This window comes from Pagrus major, chromosome 19, assembly GCF_040436345.1.
Source record: "Pagrus major chromosome 19, Pma_NU_1.0".
Taxonomy (NCBI): Eukaryota; Metazoa; Chordata; class Actinopteri; order Spariformes; family Sparidae; genus Pagrus; species Pagrus major.
The window spans coordinates 27,827,394-27,840,752 of NC_133233.1; the positions used below are offsets into that span (position 1 = coordinate 27,827,394).

The 13,359-nt window shown below is 41.4% G+C and overlaps 1 protein-coding gene across 1 annotated transcript; it reads left to right on the forward strand.

Moving 5' to 3' along the window:
* Positions 1 to 1,898: 1,898 nt before the first annotated feature.
* LOC141014359 (protein NLRC3-like) lies at positions 1,899 to 10,915 on the forward strand. The gene is made up of 6 exons (XM_073488097.1): positions 1,899 to 1,921; positions 2,711 to 2,861; positions 3,664 to 3,743; positions 3,855 to 5,739; positions 9,764 to 9,859; positions 10,894 to 10,915. The coding sequence occupies exons 2-6, from the start codon at positions 2,731 to 2,733 to the stop codon at positions 10,913 to 10,915; spliced, it is 2,214 nt and encodes a 737-aa protein (XP_073344198.1). The 5' UTR covers positions 1,899 to 1,921; positions 2,711 to 2,730.
* Positions 10,916 to 13,359: the final 2,444 nt, after the last annotated feature.

The following is a 13,359-nucleotide window of genomic DNA, read 5'->3' on the forward strand; positions in this document are numbered from 1 at the left end:
ACTGAAAATAACACAGACTGTATTATAATAAAATACAAATGATCAAAAGAAATATTGAGTCGACAGAAAGACTGTTTTCATTTTATTTAGTAATTATTACTTCCTGTTCCTGCAGGTGCAGGTGACGCGCATGCGCAGCTCCTCTCCCCTGCTGCCTCTGGACTGACAGAAGAAAAGATGAGAGAAAGTTCAACATTTGAAGCTTCGTGCTGACAGAAAGAAACGAGGCTGCTGTGAGTCCGCTGCTGTTTTATTCTATTAAAGCTGAGCTCAGTGTGACTCGGAGGAAAACTAATTCAGGACTGTATTCGTGACTCGCTCGCTGGCTGGATGAGACGGGACTGAACCGGCGGCTGCGGCCAAGATGGCGGCCGAGCGGCTGAAATAACCGTTGTAGCATTAACCAACAAACTCTGGTCGCTGCGCAGATAAACGTGTGATTTTTGTAAAATATGAGCAGAATTGTAAGACGGCTCAACAAATACAGTCAGACAGCAGCAGCGGAGTGAGCAGCAGCGGCTGTAGCAGCTGTTCTTGGCTTTAGCTCGCTGCCGTTAGCTCATTAGCTCAGCGGGCCGTTACTGCCTGGACCGCGGGGCACGAGGGGAGTCGCTGCGGGCAACGGGGCTCAGTTCAACCGGGCTCAACCACCTCCCAGTGAACACCGGACCGGGACCAGAAACAAGCTCTGAGGCCGACAGAGGTCAGTGTGAAGACAGGGGGGACGGTGTGGATCCGATCAGGACTATGACTCCGGGGACGAGAAGAGACGACAGGCGGGGACAGGAGAGACGTGAAGCGGCAGAGGAGAGAGGACGAGTCGGGCATCAGTGGCGGCGAAACGAAAACGGCGCGGAGCCTGAATATTTCCACATTTTTACTCTGTGAGCTGATGATTGATTTTCACCAAAGCAGACGTGGTTGTGCAAAGACAAAGCGAGACTTGGTGAGTTTGATTTCATGTGTGTCCAGTTTGAATGAAGTGTTTTAACAGAGTTAACAAGGTGATGAAGCTCGTCTCGGTTCTGTCAGAGAGAAACTTGAACCCAGAAGCTGGACGGGTGAATTGTTCTGTTTAGTCCAGAAAATAACTCTGTGAGTTTATTTAGTTTAGTTATCTGAGTGAAACGTGAAGAGATGTCCTGAAACGTAGCTTCCATCTTCCACATGAGTTTGTGATGATGTGTGTTTTTATGGAAAGAGTCGATCAGGAAAGTGACAAAGTTGTTCTGGTGTCACAAAGACGACTGCAGCAGCAACATGTCTGTGAAGAAGCTGCTCCAGGACAAAGCTCACGTTGAAGAGCTGAACGGTACCAAACACTTCTTCAGCTGATCCACAACCACAAACATTGTTCAAGGGAGGTGAACTCAGCTGACCAGGGGAAGTTTGTCTGACACTGATCTGAACTCAGTTTGCTGTGTTTGGTTTATGTATCTTACTTATGAGGGAGACAGTCACGGAGAAACTTTGATTAAAGTTCACATGTGATTTCCAGTAAATGACAAGAGGAGGAGCAACACTGACCAGGTGGTTCAGGTTGAGTATGTGAAAACAGGACAGGGACAATAAAACAATAAAAGTGAATGTGTTCAGTCAGTCAGACTTCATTTTGAGTCGACAGCAGCAGCAGCAGGAAAAGAAGTCAGAGACAGGGTGAGTTTTATTTCTACATAAATATTGTTCTGTGGTCAAAGTCTCTGATCTGGATCAGTACTTTTGACTGTATGTGGTGTATATGTGATACTTTCCTCTTCTCAGTCTTGGTTGAGACTCTTGAACAGACTCGTTTGATTCTCATGTTGTGAGCTCACTGTCAGTGTTACTGGTCACCTCTCAGACTGACTGAAGTCCAGAAGACGACAGTGGTTTTGTTTTACTGGATTGAATTTTATATTCAATATTTTGTCCACCACTTCAGGTACAGCTGACAAAATGATTTAATAGTTACACAGTGAATCATTATCAGCAGGTTCAGCCTTCATTAAACATCTAACGGTCAAAGGTCTGTTTTATAGACTTGGATCAAACTGCACACGCATTCAAGATATTGTGTTGTATCAGTGTAGATACAATTAATATTGTAGGATCAGTGTTGCTGTTAAATATTAACATAATGTGTTAATATTTAACACTAAGGACTATGAGCCTCTAACGTTTGAGGTTGAAACCATATTGCAAAGCTTTTTTTGTTAGTTTTGCTAATTTCAAGCAAAAGATTTCAAAATACTCAATCATTGTATTTGATAAACACCAATTTAAATGAGATATCACAAAACATGTATGTATTTGAGAAGCTTATGAAAACATGTCATCTATTGCAGGACTATTCAGTGAAGTTACATTTTATTGAGCAAAGAATAACAGAGAAGCTCATAAGTTGATCTCACCACAAACCTGAGCAGGTGATCCAGGTACATGAAAAATGGAGGAAGCAACCAACAACTGACAGAGAAAGTGTGCAGGCAGTTAGTTGAGTCTCTGCTTTGAGTGGACAGAGCAGGACATCATACTGAGGGACGTCCCTTTAATTAGACAGAGACAAGGCCGATCTTTGTAAATGTCACTTTTGTTTAGCGTCACATTGGGTGATGAGTCTGCAGGCTTCACCATCTCCATTTTACACCCTCCTCCTCTGCATCTTGTTTCACCTGTTTGTCCTCCTTGTCTTCATGTTGTTCTCCTTCCATGTGCTACATATTTACCTCAGTGCTTTCTGAAGTGCAGAAGATGAGTGATTGTGTGGAGGAAGAGGAGGACGGAGCAGAGGCTCCAGTCTCCAGCTGTCTGTCTATGAAGAGTGACCGGTCCAAAGGTTTGCCTCCAGACTTCAGTACTGAACCTGGACCCTCAGACACACAGTAAGAAGACTGCCATGTTTTTAATCACCAAACTGTCAGTATCAGCAATTTGTGTATTTAGATGAAATAAATACAAACATGTTGGTGTTTCCAGAAGTCAGTACCACAGACGGAGAGAAGAGTCTTCAGTCTCCAGCTGTCTGTCTATGAAGAGTGACCGGTCCAAAGAATATCCTCTGGACTTCAGTGATGAACCTGGACCCTCAGACACACAGTAAGAGAACTGATACTAACTTCAGTTTATACAATTAAGTCATTATCATTATATGACTGTAGCTGCCCAAATACAGGACACAATCATTTTTCTGTAAATTACATTTTAAAACTTTGTGATTTGTATTATACGTAGGGACGAGACAATTGTGTGTCAACATCAGATATTCTTTTTGAATACACCGGAGTGTTGCATCATGGGGTGTAGCTTAAATATTGTTGGCTAGTGAGAAACTTCAAGTTCATTCATTGTTTGTCTGTTAGAGAAATTTAGGCTTAAAAAGTGTTTGTACTGTACAAACTGTACTTTGTCCAGTATGGCTTAAGTTTTTAATAGCTGCTAATGAGGTCATGTTTTGTGGTCCTTTTTGTTTGTGTGATAAAATTTCCCATTAAAATAAGTTTGTTTACTAAAATCAAATGATGCAAACTGCTCCACTGTGATTCAGACAAAAACAAACTGTTAGTGATTGGGAGTTCAGTCCAGATTCAGAGCTTGGAAAGACATACTTATGTTTACAGTCTGTCTTCTCTTTTGTCAGACTGATCTGTGATTTCTAATCTGAGGGATTTTCCTTTATCTCTTCAGAAAGACAGAGGGAAGTGTTTCTGTGGAGGAGCAGCTGTCCTGCTGTCCAGTGTTAGTCAGTCAGACCAACACTGTACAAAGTAAGACTGTACATCTGTCTGCTGATGTCTTCATGTCTGAAAAAGGAACTTTTTGATTTAATCAAGATTCTTGCTCTGAATTTAATCCCAGAATATTTCCTTCTCTTTCAGCTGATCGTGTTCTGCAGGAGGCTTTAGATGAACATAAGATCAGTCTGAGGAGGAGATGTGAACGTGTGACTGAAGGAAGTGATGACACAGGAAGTGATGAAACAGGAAGTGGAACCCTCCTCAACAGGATCTACACTGAGCTCTACATCACAGAGGGACAGAGTGAAGAGGTTAATACCCAACATGAGGTGAGACAGCTAGAGACAGCTTCCAAGATGGAGGCCCTCCATGACACTCCAATCAAGTGCAGCGACATCTTTAAAGCCTCACCTGACCAACAGAGACGCATCAGAGTGGTTCTGACCAACGGTGTCGCTGGAGTTGGAAAAACCTTCTCAGTGCAGAAGTTCACTCTGGACTGGGCAGAGGGCTCCGAAAACCAAGATGTCAGTCTGCTGGTTCTGCTGTCGTTCAGGGAGCTGAACCTGATCAGAGATGAGCAGTACAGTCTTCTCAGGCTGCTCCATGTTTTCCATCCAACATTACAGAAGGTGACAGCAGAGAAGCTCGCTGTCTGTAAACTTCTGTTCATCTTTGACGGCCTGGATGAAAGCAGACTTTCACTGGATTTCAAGAACAGGAAGGTCGTGTCTGATGTCACACAGAAGTCATCAGTCAGCGCGCTGCTGACAAACCTCATCGAGGGGAAGCTGCTTCCCTCGGCTCTCGTCTGGATAACTTCCCGACCTGCAGCAGCCAATCGGATCCCTCCTTCACGTGTTGACAGGGTAACAGAAGTACGAGGCTTCACTGACGACCAGAAGGAGGAGTACTTCAGGAGCAGGTTCAGTGATGAAGATCTGTCCAGCAGAGTCATCTCACACATCAAGACCTCCAGGAGCCTCCACATCATGTGTCTGATCCCAGTCTTCTGCTGGATCACTGCTACAGTTCTGGACCACATGTTGACTACAGACCAGAGAGGAGAGCTGCCCAAGACCCTGACTGACATGTACTCACACTTCCTGCTGGTTCAGACAAAGAGGAAGAAGCAGAAGTACGATGAGGGACGTGAGACGAGTCCACAGGAGCTGACGGAGGCTGACAGGGAAGTTCTTCTGAAGCTGGGGAGGCTGGCGTTTGAACATCTGGAGACAGGAAACATCATGTTCTACCAAAAAGACCTGAAGCGGTGTGGTCTTAATGTCACAGATGCCTCGGTGTACTCAGGAGTTTGTACAGAGATCTTCAGAAGAGAGAGTGTGATCTTCCAGAAAACAGTCTACTGCTTTGTTCATCTGAGCGTTCAGGAGTTTCTGGCTGCAGTCTACATGTTGCACTGTTACACCAACAGGAACACAAAGGTCCTGAAGGCTTTTCTAAGAGACTTAAAACTCAATAACTTAGAATCAAAGTCTGTTTCTGAGAAGATTTCTCAGTTTTTTGGTAGAGGCAATGATGGCGTGGAGACCCGTTACCCATCCCTGGGTGACTTCCTGAGGAGCGCCATGGAGAAATCCCTTGACAGTAAAAATGGCCACCTGGACCTGTTTGTTCGCTTCCTTCATGGACTCTCTCTGGAGTCCAACCAGAGACTCTTAGGAGGTCTGCTGGGTCAGACAGACAACAGTCCAGAAATCATCCAGAGAGCCATCAACAACCTGAAGGAGATGAACAGAGATGATGTCTCTCCTGACAGAAGCATCAACATCTTCCACTGTCTGATGGAGATGAACGACCACTCAGTTCATCAGGAGATCCAAGAGTTCCTGAAGTCAGAGAACAGATCAGAGAAGAAACTCTCTGTGATCCACTGCTCAGCTCTGGCCTACATGCTGCAGATGTCAGAGGAGGTTCTGGATGAGTTGGACCTGAGGAAGTACAACACATCAAAGGAGGGACGACTGAGACTGATTCCAGCTGTGAGGAACTGCAGGACGGCTCTGTGAGTCCAGATGTGATTATCAACATTATAAATCAGTGTAGATTAGCAGTTTCATTCTTCAGATATACAAACTATAAAATAATTTATTTTGAAATAGCGCTTACATTTTTAAATACAATTGTGATTATTTTTTTTTAAATGTTTCACTTACCATGAGTGCAACAATGTAGATGTTTCAGTTGGATGTGTTTATAGCTGTCAGGTTGTTGAACTCAGTTATTTCATTTATTTCTAATGATCATTAAATGTGACAGTTTTTCTTCCATTAATCTTTCTTTGGGTGATAGAAGAAACCCTGGTGAAACTAATGAAAGAGGTTTTTTAACCGCTATACTGAAGAGTTTAAAATAAGATCTGTATCATTTTTCATGTGATGTTTCTAAAGTCCTTTCTAAGGTTATGTTAATTTTGTCACTCTCACCCTCATGCTAACACTGTGTTGGGCATAAACTAATCTAACTTTTTGGCAAAAGACATAGGATCAGACCACACTGACAGACTGTGGACATCTTGGAAACCCAAATGTAACTACATTTTGTCTTCCTTCATCTGCAAGATTAAAATAAAACAAAGATTTAAAGTCTGCAGGTTTTAGAGAGTGATGAGAATAAATGTTTCATGTCAAACACAGATCAGATGAAGGTTTGCTGAACCACTGATGTAAATAGCAAATGTCAATCAGAACAGAATGTTTCAAACTGTTTTGACATCAAATGCATGAAGTAAATATAAAGTGTCCTCTTTCATAATAACATTTTTGTAATATCTGTGTCATGACAGATTTTATAACTGTGGACTCTCAGAGACTCACTGTGAAGTTGTGGCCTCAGCTCTGAAGTCCAACCCCTCCCATCTGAGACAGCTGGACCTGAGTAAAAACAGCCTGAAGGATTCAGGAGTGAAGCTCCTGTCTGTTGGACTGGAGAGTCAAAACTGTGCTCTAGAGAGTCTGAGGTCAGTTCATTGTCTTGTTTTTCCATATATTCAATTCAAACCCTTCACTGAGACTTAAACAGTTCAGTTAATTAACTCTGAAGATTTGCAGCAGCATAAATCTGAAGAAATGTCAGTTCTTTGAGACATTTTCTGTGTATCCAAGTGGCTCCATCCTGTGGTGTTCAGAGGAGGCTGCACTGAAGGACTCTATTCAGTGTTTTTATTTATTAACTTTTTTCATTCAGTTTATTTCTAACTTGTAAGTGTTTGCATCCAACTGATGCCAGTCCCACTCATTTTAGAAACAGGATCATTAATTTAGAACGGACAGTTTCACTTGAACTACTCGAGTACTTCCAGAGGTGTTGGTATACCAAAAGTTTATGGACAGCCTGCAGCCAATCAGGATCCAGTTTTCACCCAGACCATGGTATAAAATATATGTTTTCCTCTTACCTGTGGTGGTATTTGTCCATCTGCTGTAGATCAGCTGGACCACTGATGTAAATAGCAAATGTTAATCAGAACAGAATGTTTCAAACTGTTTTGACTTCATCATTTGACAAACATTATCAGTATTATACTCATAGTTTGACCAAAACAATAGAAAAGTTTATTAAATGACTTTCAATGACACTTTACAACGTTCTACACAAAATGAGAGTAGTTACTACTATATTTAATAGATAATGATGAGTTTCTGAAGAACAGACTGGGAGATACTATATTAATAAAAAATGATGTCATGATCAGTTCATAAATATCCATGAATCAACATACTGACCACTTTCTTCATGAGTCGTTCCTGATAAACCAGCTGCTTAGAGGACAAACACTAGTGATGATTCATTCGTACTAATTACTTAATGCTAAGTTACTTTCTGAGTTCCCCAACAAGTGAAGTGAAACATCAGACTGACATCAGTCACTGTCTGTTCAGTGTTGAGGAGTTTTGAGTGTGTAGGGGGGGTCGAGCTCGTTCTCATGCATATATTTAAATACTCATAAAAACACACAAAATCCACAAAACAAAGGACATTTCTTTCACGTTTCTTTTTTAAGTTTAGTCAAAGTACTTGTCATTGATCAAGTGCTACAGTAAACAGGTCAGTTCAGTTTGTTCTGAAACCAAAACGACCCTCAAAAAAAGAAAAAAGAGAGATTTCTTACCAGTTCATTGATTATCAGGGCGTTTGATTCATTCCTCACTTTCTTAGTAACTTGTTACATTTTTGTGTACTGTGCTGTAAAGTGTTACCTGACATTTCTTTAAAAATGTGTTTGATAATTATTTATACTAGAGGTCGACCGATAGTGGATTTTTAAAGGCCGATATAATAACGATAGTTTGGAGCATGAAAAAGCCGATAGCCATTTAATCAGCCGATATCACCCCCCCCACCCCCCGCGCGAAAAAATTCAACACTGTTGGAAATTAACAATCTGACGAGCTATTAGCTATATGTTATTATATGTGATTAATATGTAATTAATATTATATAATATATATTTAATTTAAACTTGTATGTATTCAATATCTATTAAAATCTACATGGATGATTTAAGTTGCACTTTAATATGGGGGGAAATTAAGTGATCCTTCACATTTTTGTGAGTGATGGCACTGTGTGCCATAAAAAATAATAGCAAATAGCAAAGGTTAAACAATAGTGAAGGGATTTGAACTGTGATTTTCTCATCCTCCCATAGTCAGGCTGTAACCACTAACCAGCTATAGGAATGGTATGTTAGGATTTTATCTTTATCTTATCCAAACTCTTAACAGTCCTGTTCTTTATCAATACTAAAGAATGGTTTGTTTTTTTGATTGTCTTTTTTTAAAAGAATAAATTCAGAACAGGGAATTCGAATTATTGTTTCCACTGCAGCAACAGTAAAGTTGCGGGCGGCTGGTTTGTCTCAGCCAGCAGCTAAAGTTTACAAGAAATTGCCAAATTTTAAGATTCATGGCAAACTAAGCTGAACAGACTACACACAGACAGCTTTCATTTGAGCGTGTTCTTAACAAGCGGTTAATTGTTGTCTTAATGAGCACTGCGGTCATGTAGGCTAAAACATGCCGGTGGAAATGTCGCTGTTTATGCTGAAATATGATGCACGTTTATGCTTGTTGATGTTTGTTGACTTTCAACCCGTGAAGGTTTTATTGCCCTTACAATAACACGTGTGGTCGTGTTGAGTTATCTTCTTCACCTCTCTCCTCTCTCTGCCGCTGCATACGCCCGTCTCTCTCTCTCCCCTGCTCTCTCTGTGTGAAGAGCAGCCCCGCCCCTCAGGGATCAGAGTGACAGGGAGACAGAGAGCAGCGCAGGGAAGAAGCAGTTTATGGCGCTGTGGAAAAAACTGCAGCCATCGGCCACTATCGGAGCCAAGTTCTGCCGATTCCGATAGTTTGTAAAACGTCCTATCGGTCGACCTCTAATTTATACACATTACTTACAGACTAATCTCCAAGGCTGAAGAATTTAGTTGACTGTGAATTACTGCTGATCAGTAGATGGAAACACAAAATATGATTCATTGCAAATAAATCAAGTGTTTGTAAATGTTTTAAGATGTATTTTAACTCACACGACTCACTTTTTACCTTTTAACAAATGATCTAAATCACCAACTTTACTTTTAAGAGCTGTTTTTTTTTATACAGACTTGAGTGAATATGGACCTTCTCCTTTAATTACACAGACTATACAGCCCTACATGTCTTATTTAATGATGATCCTCTAGTTCCAGACCTGACTGAGATCAGCAGCATGTTATTGATCTGTGTTGACATGAACAGCTGTACGAATGTTGTGCTGACATGTGGATGATGTCTGTAGAAGGCTGATGATGATCCACAATAACACAATGACAAAGTTACTCTACTCATTTTAGAGAAAAGCTCATTGATGAGGACACAGTAATGTTGAGCTACACATTTAAAACCTGAACACATCTGATTGGATTATAAATTAATTTTTGTCTACATCATTTATTCTTTATACAGTTTGATGAGCTGCAGTTTGTCAAAGATCAGCTGTGCTTCTCTGGCCTCAGCTCTGAAGTCCAACCCCTCCCATCTGAGAGAGCTGAAGCTGAGTGGAAACAACCTGAAGGATTCAGACGTGAAGCTGCTGTGTGATCTGAAGAAGAGTCCAGACTGTAGACTGGAGACTCTGAGGTCAGTAGAGGGTTGGAGTCAGTTCATGCTGGTTTCAGCAGTATTGCACTAAACACAGTATCAAAGTAAAGATCCAGTATTTCCTGCTTTCCTCAGTGAAGCTGTGAGAGGAGAACGGTGACAGGCTTCATGATTGGACAGAAAGACAGAGAGAGAGCAGTCAGCCAATCAGACGAGCCAGAAGCTTGTTGTGATCGTGTGTTTGAGTTGATGTGAAGACGACTGTTGCTGTTGTGTTCATGTCTACAGGAAATAAAGCTGGATCACAGCTGACAGCATCACAGGATGTATAGAGACAGTGTCCTCATTCATCAAACTGTCGGAGCATCAAATCTGATCTCAAAGTGTTTGTTCTCTCATTTCAACACTGAACAACTGATCAGTTCATCTTTGTCACAGCTCTCAGATCAGTCTGACTGAAGCCTGCAAATCACTGGCTCTTATTTCAGAGAACCATCATTACATTTAGTAACCATGTGGTCTGTATACGGACCAGAACCTCTGCTGAAGTCCACAAACCACAGCTGATGTTTTACTGTTCAGTGTAGGACCTTTAACGTTATATTTATATCTGCCCATGTGTCATTTGATTTGTCCAGATATTTTTATAACAGACTCCATATTTACATATTTGTCATGTGATGTTTCCAAAGTAGATGAAATATTTAAATGTGAGTGAGACTCTGGTTTTTAACAGCAGTAAATCATCATTAAAGTGAGCTGTGAGTATCTCTCTGTTCCTGCAGTAATGATGCGTTCAGGGACTGTCAGCAGTTTATTTCCACTGTGTCCTTCAGTGAAAGCTGCAGAGTAAACAGACTTGATGTCCAAAGTGTCTGCAGGTCTGTGAGCTTCACTCCAACACGTTAACATGAGAGCTGAAAGGAAGCTGGCTACGCTACACAGCCGCTCCACTTGTGGTCTGAACAGGACTGAAGTCCTGCTGGTCTTTATATCACTGACTGACAGCTGATGGAGGGAGTCTCTGTCAACACTCATTTATCACTTTACTGTCTCTCTGCTTCTCTCATCAGCTGGTGGTCTCTGTCGGAGTGATGAGAAAGGTGGAGGTGTTGAGAGGATCAGCTGTGTCCTGATGATCCAGAGAGGTTGAAGCAGCACCATCAGCTGGTGGGTGGAGAGGCTCTGACTGGGCCGTGTTACTGGGAGGTGGAGTGGAGAGGAGAGCTTCATCCAGCAGTGACTGACGGACCAATCACAACAAGTGGAGATGACTGTCAGTGCTGCAGTGTGAACTGCTCTGAGATCAGCTCCACTGTCACACACAATGTCCAGTCCAGCATCGTCCCTGTGTTCCTCTGGATGTGACAGAGTATCATCAGTGTATCTGGACTGCTCTGCTGCTGCTCTGTCCTTCTACACAGTCTCTGCAGACACACTGACGCTCCTCCACTCCTTCTGCTCCACACTCAGACACCTCCTCCACCTGGAACCTGGATCTTTATTCTTTTATTCACTCACATCTTCTCAACACAAAGAGCCTCAACACTTTAATCTATCGAGGCGTGTTTATCACCACATAATCGTACATTGACACTTTTAATTGGATATTTCCTTGGTGCAGTTAATCTCCACATATTCCTGAATAACAGTGGAGATTAATGCAGTACTCTGTGTGTACTGCCACTGAATAAGACATCAGTGATGTTGTCGATGTTAACTGACATTCATTTTAATCTAAAATCAACATTTTAACAGATGAGTTTATGATGTAATATATGATGTAATAAATGATGGCATTGTTTTGTTGCTGTAACTGATGACCATGAAAGGAAGAACATGTTGATTTCACTGATGTTATTTAGTATTTTTATAGTTTTGTAACACAGTCTTCTCATATGATGGAAATGTTGTAAAACAAACAAACAAAGCACAAATATTAAACACCAGAGTCACATATTTTGGTGGTAATGTCTTTTATTAATGCTGTAAATTCTGTCTCAGCTCTGCTTTGAATTGAATTGAAAAACATTGTTTCCATGTAGACAAAGTGAGCATTTAAAAAACTTGATTTCCTCACAGCAGAAACACACTTCAAATGTGTCCAACAACACAGAACAAGGTTGTGATGCACAGTTACAGTTTCAGTCCCACTGGGACCATCAACAATAAAACATAGTATAGTGACCTCAAACAAAGAAGCGAAGTCACTGAGAGGCTAAGTGAGGGAGCATTGCCTGCTGACTCGCAACACAAACGACAAAGCCATTCCGTAATTTTCGAGTCTGCCCGTATTTATTTCCAACGCCAACAAACATACAAGCAAGGCAAGGTGTTCAAACTACTCAGTTTTCAGTAGGATTAAGCGGTCAACAAAAAATATGCTCTCCCTACTCACCCCCTCTCCATGCAGCCGCCGCGGTGAACAGGTGAATATATGCTCATTCATTCACTCAGTCAATCGCTGCTCCTTAACCACACCCCCCGTGACATACGTGAAATGTGTCAAACAGCTGATGCCAACACAAACGTAAACATCAACATCTCAGCTTGTTGCACAGCTTGTTGCACCTACAACTGTGTTTCCTGACACATGGCTGCATCTGTTGGTGTGTTACCACCAGAAAGTGTCAGTCAGCACACATGTATTTACTTCCCCATGCGGCCCACTTGTAGAAACATCGGCCCATTGCACTACGAGTGGTCACAAACACCACAGGGTGCCTTTAAGGATGAATGAACTTTCAGATCAACATGGACATGTATTTATAGTTTCAACATGAATCATTTGATTGATTTCATATCAGAGACTTGGACCATGTCATCATTTATTGAACTGACTGAACGTCTGACCTCTGCTCTGACCTGGCAACCCAGGTATCTACAGTGACCCGCAGCCTGCTTGTTTTTATTTTTAATTTTTATATATATTTATTCAACAAGGCAAATGTAGACATAAAAAGACACTTTCAACCATCATGTCACAAACTCAGTTTCTGTTTGAGCAAGAGAGACAGAGAAAAGGTTCAGAGTGTATGAAATGAAATACAACTCGTTCAGAGACGAGTAAAAAGGACGCAGATGAATAAAACACATAAGAAACAAACGTAAAATAATCATAATAAATAGATAAGATAAAGCAGGCTCATCTCAAATGAATGTGTACAGAGTGAATAAAGAGAAACTTTGACAGCTGTTTTATCTTCATAATCGACAGATTTACTTTGCACTTTTAACTCATTCTTCATGTTTATCAGACAGGGTTTAGTTTTGAAGTATCTGCATTTATGTTTCAAGAATTGACTTAATAACAGTAAAATATCGATAACAAAATCCAAATCCCGACTTTGGTCAGAAAGTCCAGACTTGACAGTTTCCTGTGTCAGTGGTGATGGTTCGGTCCTCTTGGACTGTAGCCAGCCCTGCATGTCGGTCCAGAACAGTTGGACTGATTCACAGTGAAACAACATGTGATCCAAACTTTCAAACCACAGTTATTCACATCAAAGTTAAACCTCAGTCTCAAGAATCGGTTTGTT

Bases quoted from the DNA above. Each gene is read 5' to 3' on its own strand.
- LOC141014359 (XM_073488097.1), top strand. From the start codon at position 2,731: ATGAGTGATTGTGTGGAGGAAGAGGAGGACGGAGCAGAGGCTCCAGTC. The intron at 2,862-3,663 runs GTAAGAAGACTG...TTATCTCTTCAG, and splicing joins CCTGGACCCTCAGACACACA to AAAGACAGAGGGAAGTGTTT. The intron at 9,860-10,893 runs GTCAGTAGAGGG...TTCTCTCATCAG, and splicing joins TGTAGACTGGAGACTCTGAG to CTGGTGGTCTCTGTCGGAGT.